Raw genomic sequence first — 20,414 nt, 5'->3', positions numbered from 1 at the left:
AGTTTCCTGTGTCTTAGAGACATTGGTCTTCCTCCTACCCTCCTTCATTATTGAGGAACACTGAGGAAGATTGTTGCCTTAGCACAAACCTGGGCATAGTTGTCAGAGTACAGCAAGTAGGACCTTTGTTAAATTATAATCCCTGCACACAGTCGTCTATGAGGTGCGTGTTTCTCTCCCACAAATACACATTTTTTTTCTAAAAAAAAACAAAGAAAGAAATATTTACTTGTGAATAGATTGGTTTTACTTAAATAAGATGAAGGCATTAGAGAGAAGCAGGCAAGATAATGATGAAATTAAGATATGATGAATGTTAAATTAAGCACATTAGCAAGGAAAATCAAGTGACTACTCTCAGTTTGGGAGTCTGTGTACACAGCATGATGACAAGGTCAATATGCTCATGCTTTTGTGTAGTAAGTCTACAGAATTGATGGCCTATTTGTAAAGAGTTGCACTGGCAACTCCATGGCATACAGTCCTCTGTTAACCATGAAAGAACATCGGAGTTGGGGGGGACACTGATTAAGAGGGGATAAATAATATATACTGCATTGAAACAGTTGAGGGAGAAAATTGTTTAAAAGAGATATATATGATTAGGTATTATTGTCGTGACAGGAGTCCAGAATGAAGGCTGCATGGTTCAGTGGACCTGGAGGGAGGGACTGTATAGTAATGAAAGAATTTTTCTTTTACTTTTCAAAGAGAAGCATGAACTGGGAGAGAGGTGTGGGCAGGGAGAAAAGTGCAACAGTGAATGAATGGAAATCCAAAGTCTCTCTACATTTTCATTTAAGATAATAATAATAATAATAATAATAAAGCGGGGGCAGAACACTTTTAATCCAGGGAAAACCACCATCCTAATAGCTCAACTTCTACCTAAACTGTAAACTGGACTAAGAGAGGCTGGAGAGCTCTGTTTACATATCAGCAATTTTTTTTACTAGCTTCTTTTTTTTGTAGTTAGGGTTTTGTGGAGTTTTGTTTTGTTTTTTACTGTTTTAGCTTAGATCTATAGTCTTTTAGGTTCTCCTGGAGTCATTAAACCATGTATCAAACAAACATATTTTCAAGCTCTGTTGGCCTCTCAATGCTAAAAGATGAAGCACTCAGAGAGTTAAGTTATTTGGGAAGAAGGCAAAGTTTCAAAGTTGGAGGTAAATTCCTGCACATGTCTCATAAAATGCTTAAAAATTTCCTCTATTCTGACAACCTTAGTTATGAAAAATTACCTTTCAATACATTTTCCTATATTTCTCATCTCTACTCATTGCCTTCTTAAATTATCTTGTTCTCTTTCCTGCTTTCACTCCCACTCATCAATTAAGGATAATGACTGCCAAGGAAAATGAAATGTATGAAGTTATTGTTAAAATACTAATAGATGACAGAACTGCCTCCGAATTCATGCATCTCTGAGCTACTCTAGTGAGCTCCCTCCACTGGCAAGTTACAATGGCCTTTGCTTTCCATGGCCATTTTGTCCTTGAAATGCAAAGAAAGCTCTGAAAGCAGCCAAATGGTTTCATCATGTATTATGCTGATTGCCTGTGTGTATTTTGTTTTTCATTTGGATTTAATCACTTTCAAAAATTTTTCTTGGGAAAACATTTCTATGTACTCCTCAATGCTCGAAAATTAGATCTTCATGGTAAGCTGAGTTTAGTTCTTAAAAGGGGGAAAATGCCATAGTAAACCTTCATTTTCTTCCTATAACCTGAACTTAAATTGCAATCCCTCTGGGGAGCTGTCAACTAAAAGCATGGAATTTACACAAATCTGAGTCCCTGAAATTAGGCAGCAAGCTGCACAAAATATGTGGAACACCTATTAAATAGCTTTTTAACCTTTATTACTTACCATGTTTGATTGTACAAATCTATACCCTCTGGAGACATAGCCAATGCTAATTGGGAGTCATGTGATGAAAAGAGTAAAAAGCAATTGCAAAGGATGTAAACATGCTCTAGTAACAAGTTAGATACTTCGTGTGGAATATGTCAGAAGTTAACATTCTAAACAGATCACTCAACCAATTCACAAGCAAGAACCTAATAATTATGTGTTAAGTAGCCCTTACAGATTATTTGCTATTCTTTCTAATCTGCTAGCTTTGTTATAAAATCTAGTATGTTGGTAATTCTAATGAGGCTGAATGTCACTTTAAATGATAATGTAATAGAGTTTGTATAAACTGTTGTTAGCAGATGCTCTTTATGAAAACAATGATGAACTCATTAGATAAAACCCTTTGTGTTTTCTTTTTAAAGGCATGTTGAGGAATCAGACAGCTATGAGGACATGGTTGTTTGGAGGTTTGAGAATTTTCTCTAGAATAACTTTGGAATATCTTAAATTGAGGTCCTTTTGTTGTCATGGCATTAAGTTATTTTTAAAAGACAAATTTAATAATGCCATGATAACTATGAGCATTTTTGAAAGACAGGCTCTAGTCTAACTTTTAAAAATTTCCATTACTTCAGATGATATAATTAAGGGCTTTTTGTAAAGCAGTTTGCCTGTTTTCTTGTTGATAGTGTTTTCATGAATACAATACGGTTATTTTTCTAGCAATAAAAATTGAATTGTATTCACAATTTTAGTACAGTTTACATGAGGGAACAAATCTTTTATATAGAACCATTTTATATAGAACTGCTACTTTTAAATAGTTAAATGTGAACTTTTCATGCTGAGAAAAATTTCAGAGCAATGGGTATTCATCCTTCTTTGCTTTATTTTAACCAAGAGTTTTCCAATATTAATTTCTTTCCCCACCTCTTTAGCTAAAATAGTTTTCAAAGAAAATCTTCAGAATCGAAATACTGACAATGCAAAAAACGAAAGGGAGAAATTAAATTCTTTTAGGTAGAGGTGGGGAGGGAAAAATTTTTAATGGATTATATTCATTCTATTGATTAACTGTCTAATAGAGTAGAGGACATCTCTTTACTTGGGCATCTTAATGCTGCAGCCTTAAGTCCTAGATAATTAGGAGTAGAATGATAGTAGAATGTAGACAATTTTATGAATTCAATTAGCATAAATTATTAAGTACATCAATGTTTCTTGATTTTATAATGAGCAAAGTATATGCTTTAATAGAAATTCTGCTTACACACTTCCTATTTTGTCTCTTTCACAATAAAATCTACTATAAAATAAAGTATGCACTCTTTAAGCATACATTCTTAAAAACATTTAAAATGTATTTTTCAGGATTTTAATTTGCAGTTCAGTGTATGATGTTCCCTCTTCCCCTGACACACAAACACACACAGACACATACACCAAAATGTTCCAAATTGTTCCCACCTAAATTTGTCCCCATACAGGGCCTGTTGTTTGGCACATCAACATATAGTGCCTAGTCAAAAACTCATCATCTTGGAATGATGACTTGGTAACACAGAGATCTCATTGTAGAGCATGACTGTGGGAAAAACAGCCTTATCCTGAAAATAATGTGAGACTGACTACTGAGAAAACCCCAAAGCCTGGCATTTTTCAGGAAGTTTCTAAGCTGTGCCCAAGTCTATGCAATTTTTTACATGCATATTATGTTCTTAAGGCAAATACAATTTTTATAGGCAACTTTAAGGTGTTAATATCTAATCCCTACAGACACCACCAATTTTAAAATAATAGCACATGATTTTCTTTAATGGTCAATACAGAGAAAAGAATGTAAGCTCAAAGTTTCTAGTTCCTTTCAATTATATGCGTGCAAGCTTTATTTTATATATTGTTATTGAACTATTGCAACATACAGAGTGCAAAGAATTTAATCTCATAGTAGAAAAGTTGAAAAAGTTTTATCTTATTTACAAAGAATTAGACATTGATATGTGGGCTCTATGAGGAAAAATGTGGGATCAAGATCGGTGGAAGATCTATCAACAATCTGGGATATGCAGATGATAACACCCTGCTTGCTGAAACTGAGGAGGACCTGAAGCACCTGCTGCAGAAGGTCAAGGACTGTAGCCTCCAATATGGATTGAGATTCAATGTCAAGAAGACAAAGATTCTCACCACTGGGCCAATTGGCAGCATCAGGATGGATACTGAAGAGATTGAGATTGTTCACAGCTTTAGTTTGCTTGGCTCCACGGTCAACACTCTCGGCACTCTCGGTAGCCAGGAAATTAAAAGACATATTGCCATGGGAAAGTCTGCTGTTAGGGACCTCTCCAAAGTACTGAAGAGCAATGGTGTCTCTTTGGAGACTAAGGTGCGCCTGATACAGGCCATGGTCTTTGTAATCACTTGTTATGCATCAGAGAGTTTGACAATGACTAAAGAGGATAGAAGGAGAATTGATGCCTTTGAGCTGTGGTGCTGGAGAAGAGTATTGAGGGTACCATAGACTGCTAGGAAAACAAACAGATTCGTCCTGGAAAGGGTCAAACCAGGCTTCTCCTTAGAGTCAAGGATTCTAAGGTTCCATCTAACATATTTTGGACATGTTTCAAGGAGGGACAGATCCTTGGAGAGGGACATCATGCTTGGTAGGGTAAAGGTACAGCACATAAGGGGAAGGCCCCCTATGAGACGGATTGATTCAGTGACTGGGGTAATCGTGATACATGTATCGGAGACGGTGCCATTGGCACAGGACAGAGCAGGGATATTGTACATTAGGGTCACTATGAGTCGCAAGCGACTCGATGGCACATAACAACAACAATATGTGAATAGGGGGTTCAGGTGATGTAGTGGGTAACGTGTTGTGATGTAAACCCAAATGTGGCATCTCTGTCATTATCTGCAGTATGCTGAGAGAAAGATGTGCTATTTCCACAGATGTGATACACAGCTTTTCAGAACCAGATTGAAGGTCTACTGTAACCTGGCTGCACCGTGATGTTAATGGGTTGAATTGAGCTCAATATATGACTAAATATGTCAGTACTTGTTAAAAGCCTCATGAATACAGTTTCCCATCATTCACTTTGGATAAGTTCTTTCTTTTCTTTTCTTTCCCCTAGTCTCTTATTTTATTCAGGTCTTTTCATTTTTTTCAACTAGTACTTAGGTAATAAGTTACTTTTACTATGACCCATGGGTTGGATGTACAATTTGGTAAATGAAGATAATGCTTTATGCTAAGTGAACTAAATTAGTTCCATAAGAACAAATACTGAATGAGTTCTTAATTCTTGATGAATTATTTAGGGGTTTGTGGAGAGAAGAATGATAAAACACATTAGTTTATTGGGTTCTCATTTCTTCCATTCAGCAGGTTGATATGGTTAATTTTACAATTCCTATATTCATTAAAGTGGCTTTCAGTAGTTCAAAATTTAAAAAATAATAATAATGTATTATCTTGGCATGTGATGGTTTCTGTTTTTCTGGGGGGAAAAAAACTCACCAAACTTTTTCAGAATAGATTCCCAGCAATTAAATAGATAGAGCAAAGGGCATTCACATCTCAAAAATTGAGAAATACCATCAAACTCTGCCTTCATAGTTTTTATTTAAGATCAACCATATAATTTTTAATTTTTCATTCATCGTTACAATCTCATGAATTCTTTAGATCATCTTTCTCTCTATAAAAACAAACATTTAAGCATAAAAAAATTATGTTCACAATTTTAGATTATTTACACATGTCCTGAAGTTCATTGATGTAAATTGAAATTATAATATTAACCTGGAATCTTTATATTTACTAATATAAAAATTCACAATTAGGGAGTTCAGTGAATAGTGTTAGAAAGCTTCGCTGCAATACCAAAGGCACATAGTTTGAATCCACCAGGTGCTCTGCACAAGTAGGATATGCAGTTTCCTCCCATGTGATTAATTGCCTCTGAAGACCTGCTGGAGGGTCAGCTATGGGTCAGTTCCAACATCACAGCACACAGCAATACCACCAACACCACCACCACCACAGCATGTCAGTTTGCAATGGCAGTTAAAATGCACAATTCATTTCAAAAAAATATATATAAAAGTGATGTTAACAAATAACTTGGTTCCTGTTTAATTATTTCTAAATAAATTTTTTGCCTATAATTTTAGAATGACTATATATTATGATTAAGAGAATAAATTTTTCTTTATTGCCCAAGGCTGGGTTAATGATGAGTATAAAATTTAGGTCAGACGTTTTATTGCATTTTATTGGGGAATTTTTGTGTGTGTGCATTTATGAATTTGGGAATACTGCCAGTCTTGGGACATGTTCCTAATAAAGATCAGAGATCTCTCTTCAGAAATAACTGGCATGTATATGGTTATTTGCTCTAATGGAAACTGCCAAGTATCATTCAGTGACTCTATCTAGTCTATTCTTTTGACCAAGGGTGTAGTAAGTAGGCTTTATCTTTCTATTGACCTTAAACATTTCTAAAACCTTAAGTTAAGATTCAGGACAAATGACACTTTCGGAAAAAAATAGCCTCAGATTAATTGCTAACATTTCATATTATGTAGTCCCAGTACACACTCACCTTGAGGGGCTTCCCACTCCTAGTGATTCTCTTTGGTTTCTGAAGATTGGTTTCAAGTCTTTATGGGAGGAGATTACCTTTCCTCCTCTCACTGAGTGTCTTCGGACTCAAATTGCCACTCTTTTCTATTAACTGACCAGCAGGAAACATAGTGAGCCAAACCTATTTGCCATCCATTCAATTTTAAATATTTCATGAATGATTGAACAAATAAATACTTGATTTTTTAAATGAATCTAAAAGGGTATAAAGACATTCAGCCCCAAAAAATGAGAAAAAGAAATAAACAAATGAGCAGTGAAGCAAGGAAACTTAGACTTGTTGGAAAGAAGTTATGATTTATCCCACCTCACAGATATTTTGTGTTTTTAATAAGATGAGATATTGGAAAATGGTAGATTAAGGAGAATAATTTTTCAGCATGACAATGCAAATATTGAACTGTATTTTAAAATTGTTGCTCTTTCTATACTATGGATTAGAACATTGACCTACAGACTAACAAAAAATATCTTTAAATATATTGGTGGGTACATATGAGCGAGTAAAATGGCTCTTTGCCTTCTACATGCTTTGCATCACTCTAACAATTTATTTAAAGATGTAAAGCAATTCCTTTCTAGCTCTGTAAGAACTTATGGAAGAAAGAGAAAAGAATAATTACAGTTTTGCTTATTTGCAGGCTTTATTTCGGTTAAACCAATAACTTATAGCTTATTCTCACTCACCAGCCCCCTACAATGTGTTTCTGAGGCTATAAATCTTCATGGGAGGGGATTGTATATCTTCCTTCAATGGAGTAGATAATGGATTCAAACTACCCTTTCAGTTAACAACCCAACAGCATGCAGTGCATTGTGCCACCAGAACTTCTTTTATTTCATTCCATGTAACATAATGCTAGGGGCTCTGGTAGAGTAGTGTGTTATATGCTATGTTGCTGATCAGGTCAGCCATTTGAATAAACTAGGTACTCTGTGGGAGAGGGGCAGTTTCTTTTCGTAAAGATTTACAGCCTTGAAAACTCAAAGGCATATCATTATTACTAAATGACAGTGGCTGTACTCATAATATAAGACGCTTGCCCTAAACAATGCAGTGAGAGAATTTTGAGCTAATACATCCCTATTTCTGGTTCAGTAATGGCCCAGATTGGCCTCTTAAGTACCCAAAGTTTGTTAAAGGAAATTTGATGTATAAAATGAGAAGAACTCTTTCTCTTTCTTGTTTCTGACGTTGTCATTCTCTTTCATCAAATGTCTCATCCTATCTGCTGTCGATTACATATTGCTTGCGAATTATAGGTCTTTGTATCACATGTATGCAAAAAGAAATTTGCTGCATGACTTTAATAAAATTCGTATTTCTTGTTTAAGTCAATAAAGTATGAGAGAATCTATCAATGAATCAAAAGTCATGTGTTCTAAAATCATCTATCCACTGCAGCAGAAAAAAAATACATTAAATAAAAATGCATGTATATGTATAATTTAGCATGAATAATTTATATTTATGATGAATAAAGTATGTTTAATAAAATCAAGTAAAGAGATTGCAAATCAAATTTTTTGTCAAGAATCAATTTCTTCATTATAGGGAGAAATTCTATTTTTGTTCTTTAAAGCTATATTAGTTTTGTAAAACACATAACCAATTGTTATCCATACATATCTTCATTTGTTTTAAGTGAGTGTTTAGTCTCATTAGAATTCTGTTATACTGAAGATAACTTGTTGGCAATCAGTTTTGTTGAAAAAGAAAAAAGAAGGCAGTTCTAAACTAGGGAAAGTAAACACACTTGTCTCTTAGGGATTGCTTGATACAGGCACAATTTTGGTTCCAGGAGGAAAGGAAAAATAGTTACTGATATCCAATGGGTAAAGGTCAAGTATTCTTCCTTGACATTACGATAAGCAGGACTGTCCTACACACATTTTTTAGCAGAAAAAAAAAGTCAAGAAAACCTACATTAAATTAATTTTGTAAAACATGTACTTAGCTAATTAGAATGTGTGTGCCTTAATGCATTTTTTTTAAGTATGCCAGCACTTCTGTTATAGTCAAGATCCTTATTATTAAGGTGCCTTGGTGTCTGACTCGTATTGGTTCTGTTTACAACAGAAAGAAACACTGCAGGTCCTGTGTCTTTCTCACCTCTTAGGCCAACTTAGCTCTTTAAAAGTCTCCCACTTTTTTGCTGACTCTGTTATATACTTCTCCAAACACTGTTCTGACCAGATAACTTGCCCAAGTCTGGAAGATGATATTTCACTATCCTCACTTTTTAAAGGACTATAAACTTCATCAGAGAAAAGCTTGGAAGAACTCTAGAAGCGCTAATTCAAATCATGAACAGTCTCCCAAGCATCCTGAAAAACCTAAGCCAGAAGAGAATAAAATAGATGAATGAGCCCTTCTAAAGCAGCATTCTGGCTGTACTTTTTCAGGATGGATTTGGTCATTCTTCTGGTGGTCCATGGCATATTCAATGTGCTTTGCCAACAACATAACTCAAATCAATTTGTATTTAGTGTTTCTTATTCATTGTTCTGTGTATACATGCTTATGAGGAAAGGCTTGGGCCAGAGTTAGTAAATAAAATATGGACTATTTTCTAAGGATAAAATTATAATTTCTACCCTCTCTTCTACCAGCAGTTCATAAGTGTAAGTAGATTTCTGTAAACTATTTGGAAAACCTGATTTAGTTTCTATTCCCTAGAGTTATAAACCAGGTGTAACCTTGATTAACTTTTTTATAGCATCATTAAGAATTTTTTTTCATTAAGTATTTTTAAGGATGCTGCTGCTGCTATTAAATATCAGAGAAATAAATAATTACACAAAATTAGAACATGAAAGAAAACACTATCTAATTCTCATCTTGTTTTCTATCTTACTTTCTTCTCTTGTACTTGAAATATAGTACCTGACTGAGAATTTTAAGCTACCCCAAGTCAAATGCATTTATATTAGAATTACAGAAGAATGATTGTTCTTAACTGATTAGCTATTAAAACCTCACTGGAAAAAGATATTTTTTTCAAAAATAGGAGTAACATTATTAAATGCTATTTAATTTCAAAATAAAGAAGCATTTGCCATTTGCCTCCCTAACTTCAGAAATTTACTAGTGACTGTTCACAGTGTCTCTTTTAAATCATTTGCTGTGTACAGATGAACAGCTATAGTTAGGTAATATTTAATTATTTTTTAGCCTAAAATTCAAAGATCTACAAATGTTATAAGTTTTTTGAGCATCATTGCTAGTGTTATAACAAAATGGTCAAAGGATTGGAATCAGAAAATAAAAAGAGAAAAATTTGCTCATCATTACTTAAGATGAAGAATTAAATAAATTCAAGTCTCTAGTTCCAACACTGAGAGATGTTATGGACAGAATCTTAAAGGATCTAAGAAACATCAAAAGAAGATGGAAGGAATGCAGAGTGAATGTACCATAAAGAATTGGTTGACGCTGAACAATTTCAAGCATTATGTTATGAACAAGAAGGCATCATAACAAAAGAAGGAGTTCAAACTGTGTTGAAGGCATTGGCAAAAAGGAAAAATACTCAGTGATCGATGGCATACCACTTGACAAGTTTCAGCTAACTAAGATGCAACCCTGGATGAGCTTGCCAGTCTATGACAAGAAATTTAGAGGATAGCTCCAAAGTGGAGGCCTACTGACTGGAAGAGCAAATATTTGCTGGAAGAAGAAATATTTATTACAAGAAAGTAAATCTAATACAATGTGGTAATTATCTGACAATGTCATCACTATCACATGCAAGCAAAATACTGCTGAAGATCATCCAAAAATGGCTAGAGTTGTGTATTGAAAGGATCAACCAGAAGTTACAGCTGGATTAAGAAGAGGCCATGGAACTAGGAATATCATTGGTCATGTCAGATGAATCCTGGTTGAAAGCAGAGAATACCCAGAAAATGTCTATTTGTGTTTTATTGAACATGCAAAGGTATTTGAGTGTGTGCATCATAACGAACTATGGCTAACATTGAGAAGAATGGGAATCCTACAACACTTAATTATACTTATACAAAACATATACTTTGACTAAGAAGCTGTTGTCTGAATAGAGCAAGGGAAAACTGTATGGTTTAAAACTGAAGAGGGTGTGTGCCAGAGTTATATATCCTTTCTCCATACCATTCAATCTGTATGCTGAGCAAACAACTCATGAAGCTAGACTCTGTGAACTAAACACATGTGGCATCAGGATTGGAGGAAGACTCAACACCAACCTTTGTTGGGCAAATGACACAACCTTCCTTACTGAAAGTGAGGAGGACTTGAAACACTTGCAAAAGAAGATCAAGAGCTGTAGTCTTCAATATGGATTACATCTCAACATAAAAAAAAAATCCAAACAAAAAACACAAAACAAAACAAAAAAAAAAACCCCAACAACCAAAACCACCAAACGTCTTTAACACATGGCCAATAGGCAACATCATGATAGATGGGGAAAGCATTGCAATTGTCAATTATTTCATTTTTCTTGGATCAGTAGTCAACACTTTTGTTACTAGCAGTCAGGAGATTAGAAGATGTGTTGCTTTTTGCTAGTCCATTCAGGTACCTCTTCAAATTACCGAAGAGCAATGAATTATATCAATTTGAAGATTGAGGTGCACTTAATTAAAGCTGTGGTCTTTTCAGTCACTTGCTATGCATCTGAGAGCTGGACAATGAAGAAGCATTACAGAAGAATTGATGCCTTTGATTTCTAAGTGTTGAAAAAGAGCACTGAATATTCCCTGAACTGCCAAAGGAACAAACAGATATGACTCGAAAAAGTGCAACAAGATTGCTTCTTTTAAGTACAGATGGCAAAGCTTTGCCTCTCATCCTTTAGGCATCTTCCTAGTAGGGACTCTTCCTTGGAAAGTGACATCAAAATAGGTGAGGTGGAAGGTTAGCCAAAGAGAGGATGGATGATCTTCACTGAGATTGCCATAGTGACTGAAGCAGTGACCTCAATTGTGTGAAAAATGATGAGGATAGGACAGGGTTCAGGTCTGTTGTTCATAGGATCACTCATGAGTTAACTCAACAGCATCTAACAGCAATTAGTCTTAACAGTTGACAGTTTGAACCCATCCAACATTAATGTGAAAGAAAGGCCTGGAAAACAGTTTACTTGACAGTTTTTATGTTTACTGTTTTCATTTGCACCCACATGAGTTATAACTCGAGACTACCACAAGGATGTGAGTATATTTGCAGAGTAGAACTTTTCAGCCTATGACCTCATGGAGGCAAATTATCAGATGTATTTTTAAGATATCCCTGCCAACCTTCTTTTTTAATTTTTTTAAATTACTATACTAGTTTATTTACAAAATTCTAATACATTGTTTTCCAGAACCGATTCTTCCAATCTTCCTCACCCTCATCAAATTGTACACCTCCATTCTTAATCCCGCCTTCCCCTGCACATCCTCATTCCTATGTCTGCCCCACCCCTTAAAGCCTTATACTCATTCTACAATAATGGTTTTATACAATATTTATCCTTGTGTTACTGAGTTAGTTCACTGCCCTCCAGTCTCTACAAAGTTAGGTAATAATATACAAAAATCATTGCTCCTGCGTGCTGCATAGTATTCCATTGTGTGAATGTACCATAATTTCTCAATCCGTTCATTTGTGGTTCCTGCCAACCTTCTTATCAATAGTTGAGCATGTCACCATTTATGCCAGTCCAGAGCTCCTTGTAAAGATTAGATTCAGATCACCCAGTTGTTGTTGTTATGTGACATCAGTTGTCTGCGACTCATAGCAACGTTGTGTACAATAGCCTGCCCTATCCTGAACCAGACTCACTGACTCTAACATATCTACTCCCATTACCCAGTCACTGTGTCAGTTAATCTTATACGAGGGTTTCCTCTCTTGTAGTGTACCTCCACTACTCCAAGTATGATGTCCTTCACCAAGGACTGTCCCTCCTGGCCACCGGCTCAAAATATGTGAGGTGGAGCTTCAAAATCTTTGCCTACAAGGAGCAACTTGGTTTCACCCTATCCGAGACAGAGCTGTTTATTCTCTTACATGTCACGGGGAGGGTCGCCTGTGAGTTGGTTCTATTCAATGGTTTTTTGTTAATGGAATCCGTTTAGTACTAAATGTTTCCAGAACAATTAGAATGCTGTGTAACATATCTACACACATGCTGCTTATAACATGTTTGGTGGTTAAGTGCCCACACACACATACACACACACAAAGAGAGAGAGAGAGAGAGAGCGCTTTTGCATTCAGCTGGTAGTTTCTTTGCCAAAAGACATTTATGCAGGCATGCTAGACTTGCAGTAGTTCCCAGTAGTCTCTAGACTGCAAAACTATGAATATTTAACCAACCAGTATTGCAGGGTGAAGATTGCATGGAAATCTAGTAAGCTAAATTAAATTCAGCATTGGCAACTCAAAGATAAAACGTTCTTTCTTCTGTGAATGGTATAAACAGAAGCCTTTGTATTGACAGGTACATTTGCTCTCACTGGCACTTCATATCAAAGATGAAGACATCTGTAGACACTCAGACACTAATTTATCACCAGATCACAGTGGTCTGTGGAGTTTCTTTCTCCTGGAGTTCCTTTCTCCCCAGCTTGTGTCAGCTCTTCTACAGACCCGAACCTTTAGTGTTTCAGACAGACCTAAGAGTTCCGAATACATGTACAAAAGAAGAGAATGATGATCATTATTAGCAAATCTGAAAATTATTTCTGAAACAATTATGATTATAGCCCCGACTGCGGTCTGCCTTGTTATCATTTATTTATTCTTCTCTGTCTATGGATGCATGACTTCTGTTGATGTGTGTTGGTCTTTCTTACTTGCTATTTTCCTCTTGCCCTCATTTTTGCCCCCCAAATCGAATTTTCCTCCTACTTGTTCAGCTCTTCAGATTCCTCTCTGTAATTTCCTTCCTGAATTGGGATTTTAAATTGTCACTAAAGAAGCCAAACTACCAACCCTCAAATACTCTCAAGACTAGCTCTCTGCTTTTCACTTTATGATAATTATGAGGACTATAAGAATTAATTCCTAGTAGCATTCGCAAATCACAAAACCATACATACTACTTCATTTCTACTGTGGTTCTAACCATGAACCTTTTATAAAATGGTTTTACTTTTTATTTGTTTTTTGGCAAAAACCTAGATAACTAAGCAAGGACTATTTCAAACTACACACTCAGGAACATAGATAAAGGAGTCTTGATGTCACAGTGGTTAAAGCTTTCAGCTGCTAACTAAAGTATCAGAAATTCAAATCCGCCATCTGCTCTATGGGAGAAAAATGTGATATTCTGTACTGCTCTGGAAACCCTGTGGGACAGTTTTCCAAATGTTTCAGTGTTACCAACTGATTCCTGATTTTCAGTGATGTCAGTTTGATATCCCACATGGAAACGGAGCTCCTGTGTTTACATTAGACTTTGTTCTTCCCCCCTCTCCCTTTTTTGGGGATTACTGGTGATCATTTGATCACCATCCAATCTATAAGAAAGAACAAACATTAAATTTTTAAGAAGGGTGGTGTTGGGGTTTTTTTTTATGTTTTCATTTCCCTGTGTGTTGCAAAAGATGTACCTCATTAATATCTTAGTTACATAAACTAAATTTCATATTTTTGTCAATCATAAAAGAACATTTTGAACCTGGAAACAACTGTCATGGAAACAACCGCCATCCTCATGGCTCAACTTCCAGTTAAACATTAGATAACCCTAAGAGAAGCTAGAGAGTTCTGGCGGCTTAGTAGTAATCGTGCTGCCAGTGCAAAAGTGTACAGCTTTAATCCACTGGCTGCTCCACGGCAGAATGATTGGCATTCTTTTGCCATGTGGTTTTCTGCCTCTGAGAACCCACTTGATGGTCAGCTTTTGGTTGATTCCAACTTGAGGGTACACAGCAACAATAACAGGAGAGGCTATTCCTTGGAAAAGGATATCATGCTCATATAGGAAGAGGGCCGCTGAAAGAGAGGAAGACCCTCAACAAGGAGGACTGGTACAACAACTGGAATGGGCTCAAGTGTATTGGGGATGATGAGGATGGTGAATGTTAGGACAGAATTTAGGGTTCACAGATAAGCTCTGTATGAGTCGGACTCAACTCAAGGCACCGGACAACAGTGTATAGTAACACTAACACCAAGAAGGCTTTCACTGGTTAGATTAGCCAGCTGTACAAGGTCAAATGGACAGCATTTGCCCAAGGACACACAGCCCTGAAGGAAGAAAGAGCTAGGCTATAAGGATTAATAGAAATGATCCTTGGAAGGAGGTGAGAAAAGTGTGATTGCATTGTAGATACTGTAATGAATGTTCTAAAGTAAAATATGTATGAATGGTTGCTGGAAAACCAACTATCTTTGTAATGTGTCACCCAAACCACCGTAAAAGTAAACAAATGGATACTCAGTTGTTTAGGGAAAGTGTACTTACTTACACAGTAAGGATCCAAATAGTGATGATTCATTTCCTGCTATAATAACTGATAGTTTTAGCTTTATTTACATATTCTAATACTTTGGTTTAAACTGATGAAAAAAAATAGAATATTAAATCACAAAATAATTTGTTTTGGCAGACCTAGAAATGTGTATTACATGGTAGAAATGCCACAATTAGTAGCCAAAATACTGAAGAAAACAAGTGGTAAACTGTAAAATACAGCATGTTATCAATTGTGAGTAGTCAGCATGTTTGCAACCACACGAAGAGGTCATTCCGGTATTTATTGTTTTATCGTTTATATCTAAAAGGGTTTGATGTCTTCTTGTAGATAGTACCAAAGAGTAAATATTAATGAACTATATTTTATTGTAGCACTTGAGTATATAAAGACCATTGTTGGTCTTTTTTTCAAAGAATAAATGAGAATCACATTTTCTTGACTTACATTGTGTGGTAAATTTCACTACTATTAAAAATGCAGAAAACTGGTTATGCCTGCTTAAAAGAGAAAAACTCTCCTCCATTGACAGAATTGTAAAATAAGACTGTATTATCTTTTAAAAGTACTTTTAATCATATATAAAAATTTTTGCACATTTTGTGCCTGATAGACAACAGTGAGAGCTGGTATCCATGCTATCCTGTTTCTTCAGGAAGTCAAAGATGGTCTCATTTATGACTGCATGGTCCCTTAGCTTTGCACTGTAGCACCACCTGGTGGGCAAAATGTCCTAAGTTTAAAATCAGTTCCTTCACATTCTGTATTTACTTATTTTGAGATAGAGAATTTTAGTATAGTATTACATGTTATAGATAATTTAAGCAAAATAAAGTGTAAAAACTTGAGATGTTTTAAAGTACTTTTAGCAAGTTAAATGCCTAACTTGGTTAAATATCATGACACAATTATTAGAAAAGTATGCTACATGCAAGAATTTTTGTCTTAATTTAGATATATTCTGTTTGTGTTTTTTCTAACAAAAGGGCAACTACAGTCAACAAATGTTCTATGCTTTGATAGAAAAGTGTGATTTAGGTTAGAGTGTCTTCAGAGTGTAGAGTGGGATAATTTCATAAACACTTCTTTATGTAGAATTTTCATACCAGAAATGTAAACATTATTTCATTTTTAAAAATCTAATTGAACTTATACTACCAACAAGTAATCATCTTTTTGCTCCTTTTTTCCCTTTACTCTTTTAAACTTAAATTCAGATATGGTTTTGCTAGATTTTAAAATTCTATTAATGCTAGAGATTTTCTTGAAAATATGTCATAAAACTTTCAAATTTTAAAAGACTGTAAATACACGCTTTAATCATTTTTTTAAATCATGGGGTTGTACAAATTGTTGGAGGGTAAGAGAAATTGGAAGAATTGGGTCTGAAAAAACAATTTATTCAATTTTTTAAATAAACTAATATATATATGTTGTTGTTATTAAAAAAGACTGTGTAAATGGTTTTGCTACTTGAGGAAAACACTTAGAATTTTATCCCCCTCTTTTCCTTTGTTTCTAAAGGTCTTGGACTATATACAGTAAATTCCGCCTATGGAGATACCATTACCATGCCTTGTGGACATGACATACCTCAGAATCTCATGTTTGGAAAATGGAAATATGTAAGTTCACCTGACCTTGACTTTGGTTAATTGCTTCTATTATTTTGAAATACAATTTTTTTCCCCTCCAACTTTCAAATTAGCATACTGGCAAAATGTGATGGCAAGAACAAAAGTAGACATGTAGAATTAATCTCTTATGTATTCCAAGGGAATCATTCCTAAATCTTAGTTTAAAAGGCTATATTTGACTTAACTCAATAAGCATGTAATTCTCAGGTCATATTCATTTATGCTTTACTGTTAAATGTTAAAGGCAGAGAGATATCCAAGGTCCAGCCCGGAATTAGTAGACAATAGGGCAGAATTTAGTGGAAGATGACTTTCCACATGCTGGTCTTTGCATTTGTGGCTATTGAAGGATAAGATAAAAAAGTACCTTCATTGGAGACTCTGGTGACTTAGTGATAAGGAGTTGTGCTACCAACCCAAAGGCACATGGTTCAAATCTACCACTAAAAAAAGATGGGCATTCTCCTCCTAGGTGATTTACAGCTTCTGAAAACCTATTAGTGGGTAGCCGTGAGTCAGTTTTGACTTTGGTATGTAACAACAACAAAGTACCTATACACCTGTGAATATTGTGAAACTATTCATATTTTCTTGTTTGTTTTTCCTTAGAACTATGTTGTTGATGTGGTAGGTCTGTTTTCACATTTTTATATTGTTGAGTTTATCTTTTACTTGTAGATAGAAACATTTTCTCAGTTGTGGAGGTACAAATGGTTCTGGGAATGGAAGGTAAATAAATATCTTTGTAATTGGTTGTGGAAGAGTTAGGTAACCAGGACTAATACAACATCTCCTTTCAATTACCAAAACCAATGAAAGATATCTCTGTGGCACAGTTTCATAATGCCAGACCACATGAGATCCATGGTATATTGGCAGCTAAAGTAGAAATATATTTCCTTGAACACAATAGCTGTTACTGATCTCATTTAGAACAGAACAAGCTTTCCTTAGCTCTTTAAAGTGCTCAGAGGCATTTGCATAGAAAAGATTCTGATAGTCAAATAATTTTTGAAAAGTTTCTTTATTGCAAGATAGCTAAGGCTTTCAAAGGTTTAAGTACACTAAGAGTTGTCTGAGGGCCACAGGTTAAATAATTTCTTAAGTGTCCTTGATTACGCAAACTATTTCTTCAGATATCTCCAAGAGTAAATATTCTTCAGAACACACTTGGGAAAATGTGCTTAAGGTGGAACAGTGACTTTCAAAACATGTTGTCAAGTCCGACCAACAGGTTTCACCATTTTCACTGTGAGAATCTGGCCCAGTGAATCAATCTCCAGTTTCTCTTCTTCAAAATGAGGATAATAACATCACTCTCATGGTGTTGTTGAGAAGGGTATAAAAAGCGATTCTTATGAAAAGGCTTACCTAGTGCTTGCCATGTGGTAATTGTTTGAAAAATGTAAGCTGCTACAACTCTAGGACTTAGAAATCATAAGATTTAATGTTTGTATAAGTATCCATATAAAGGGAAAGGAAAGGAAGGAGAAGAAACTGCATACTATTTCTCTGCACTCTCCTCCAATTAGCTAGTTTAAACTGAGTAAATGTGTATTCTTTCTTGTTAAGAAAGTTTGAAGTTAAGAATGTTTGAAGCTAGTGTGCCAGCTAGAATCTGCAAGATTCCAGCTAAGAAACTGTCTTGTAATTTACCTGCTGGACCAAACTTGCTGCCAAAAGAAACTGAATGCAGGTGAATTTCAAATAAATTGTAAATCTTGGTCATCATAGAAAATTCTCATTACAACCAGGAGAGTAATTTTTACCGAAACTGAAGCGACACAGTACTTTTGGAAACCAAACAATAAGAAAATTTTCAAATTGTCAGTTAGGCAAATGCTTCATAACAATGTACTCTAAAAGCAACCTTGATTTGCAGAAATTCTCTCATTCTGTATAACCTCTTGAAATTCAAATGGAAGGCTTGGAAAAAACAAAGGGGTAGATGGAGCAGCTTCTGCATTGTCAAACTGCAGGTTCACTGTGAATGGAAATCAAGCTCCCTAGGGCAGACCTCCCAAGCCCACACTTGTCTCCCACTCACCATCCTCTGCCATAGTGCCTGGTACAGCAGAGATGGAAGCTATCAAGAGCAGTTTAGTGTAATTATAGTGGAGCCAGTCTGGGGAGCTCAAACCCTAATCCTCTCTCAAATATCTTGTGCAGTTATTTACCCAAACTCTATCTCCATTTAATGCATAAAAAGCTCAAAGCAAAAGTATGACAATTGACAAATGATTGCTGTTAGATAAGTGAATAAGTGCCCCCAATTTTTTTTTTCTTAAGTGACAGAATACTAAAATTTAACCTGTCTCCTAATGAAGGAATGATTTAAGAGAAAGATTTGTGTCATAAACTTAGGATAAAATGGAAGGTTCGAATGGGTATGAAATGGAAATATTTAGATATTCACCCAACTAAAACTTTTGGACTCTTCAAGATTAATTTCTGATCAATATTCATGTTGTTTTTAAAACTTAAACTTTCAAAGTATCCTAAAATTTGCAATGGACGATACTGTGATATCTCATACTCTATTGTCTCAAAGGCTTTGTCAGGTAAGTTGAGAACTTATTAATTATTTTAGATTAATTTGATTATTAGAATTTTTGTGGGAGCCAACAAAGAAAAGCCTTATATGGGTTATTGCTCTTGACATAATTGTATATGCAAATTATATTCCCTTCTGATAATAAACTTTTCTATGCAAGCTTTTGTGCCAAGTTTCATATATAAGATAGCTCAACTATGGATTTTAGTGATTAATTGGGATCCATTGTTTAGTGGATGTAGTTGTTTTACAAGGACTTATACTGCTTTTATGTGAATACTCATTAAACTATGTTATATGTAAAAGTAGTCACTTATAGCATCAAGATATGAATATTTAATGTCTGTGGTTTAAAGACATTTGTAGCTCAAAACTATGCTGCGCCCTAATGGCTGTGCACATATAATTTTGTACATTTTTCCATATGTTTTTATCTTTTTTGATATATATTAAACATGAGACCAATTCTTATTCATTCCAGGAGTCACTAATTGTGTCCTCCACATGCCAGAAAAGTGCAGGTCTCAATGGCTCTGTCTTTACCTTTCACACATTTATGCCAATACCTATAAAAGAACTGATAGCTTCTCTTCTCAAGAGAAGTAATTTCCTATAACCAGCATTCTATGTGAAGTTCATATGCAAAATTATTCTTGGACAAAAAAGTACAAAAATCAGTAGACGTATATGGCCAAGGAAATGTCATTTTTCTATAAACTGGAAACATTTGAATATATGTATTTTAAATGTATTATTTTTAAATGTATTATTATTTTAATTTTTTAGGAAAAGTCCGATGGCTCCCCAGTATTTATTGCCTTCCGATCCTCAGCCAAGAAGAGTGTGCACTATGACGATGTACCAGAATACAAAGATCGATTGAGCCTCTCCGAAAACTACACATTATCTATAAGTAATGCAAGAATCAGTGATGAAAAGAGATTTGTGTGCATGTTAGTAGCTGAGGACAACTTGTTTGAGGCACCTACAGTAGTCAAGGTGTTCAGTAAGTAGTCTACAGTATAAGTGGGATTGATGGCTGGTACTAGAAAATGTTCTTTAAAAAGAAGACTGAGCTCTGTAGCGGCTCCACAGCCGGCATCTATGTTAGAGGACCTCTTATAAAATCTTCATTCTGCTCATGCATTCTGTCAGCTAGGAAAACAAAAAGCCCGGAATTTAAATAGGAGATGTGCACTGACGAGTTAAAAAAATAGTTTCTGTTTGGTCACATAAAGTATCTCAAGAAACGAGT

General features: G+C 35.2%; 1 protein-coding gene across 2 annotated transcripts in view; it reads left to right on the top strand.

The window, feature by feature from the left end:
• The window catches only part of ALCAM (activated leukocyte cell adhesion molecule), a 278,812-nt gene that overhangs the window by 197,621 nt on the left and 60,777 nt on the right, over positions 1-20,414 (top strand). The window contains exons 2-3 of one of the 2 annotated variants that reach the window (XM_006890002.1): positions 16,493-16,593; positions 19,946-20,165. In XM_006890002.1, the coding sequence (XP_006890064.1) occupies positions 16,493-16,593; positions 19,946-20,165 (321 nt within the window). Of the gene's footprint in view, positions 1-16,492; positions 16,594-19,945; positions 20,166-20,414 lie in introns of those variants that run through there. The other variant, XM_006890003.1, reaches the window with a different exon arrangement.

Source organism: Elephantulus edwardii, unplaced genomic scaffold (assembly GCF_000299155.1).
Source record: "Elephantulus edwardii isolate Elephantulus edwardi_28Jun2011 unplaced genomic scaffold, EleEdw1.0 scaffold00085, whole genome shotgun sequence".
Taxonomy (NCBI): Eukaryota; Metazoa; Chordata; class Mammalia; order Macroscelidea; family Macroscelididae; genus Elephantulus; species Elephantulus edwardii.
The sequence above is the reverse complement of the archived record's forward strand: the minus strand, read 5'-3'. Positions and strand labels throughout refer to the sequence as shown.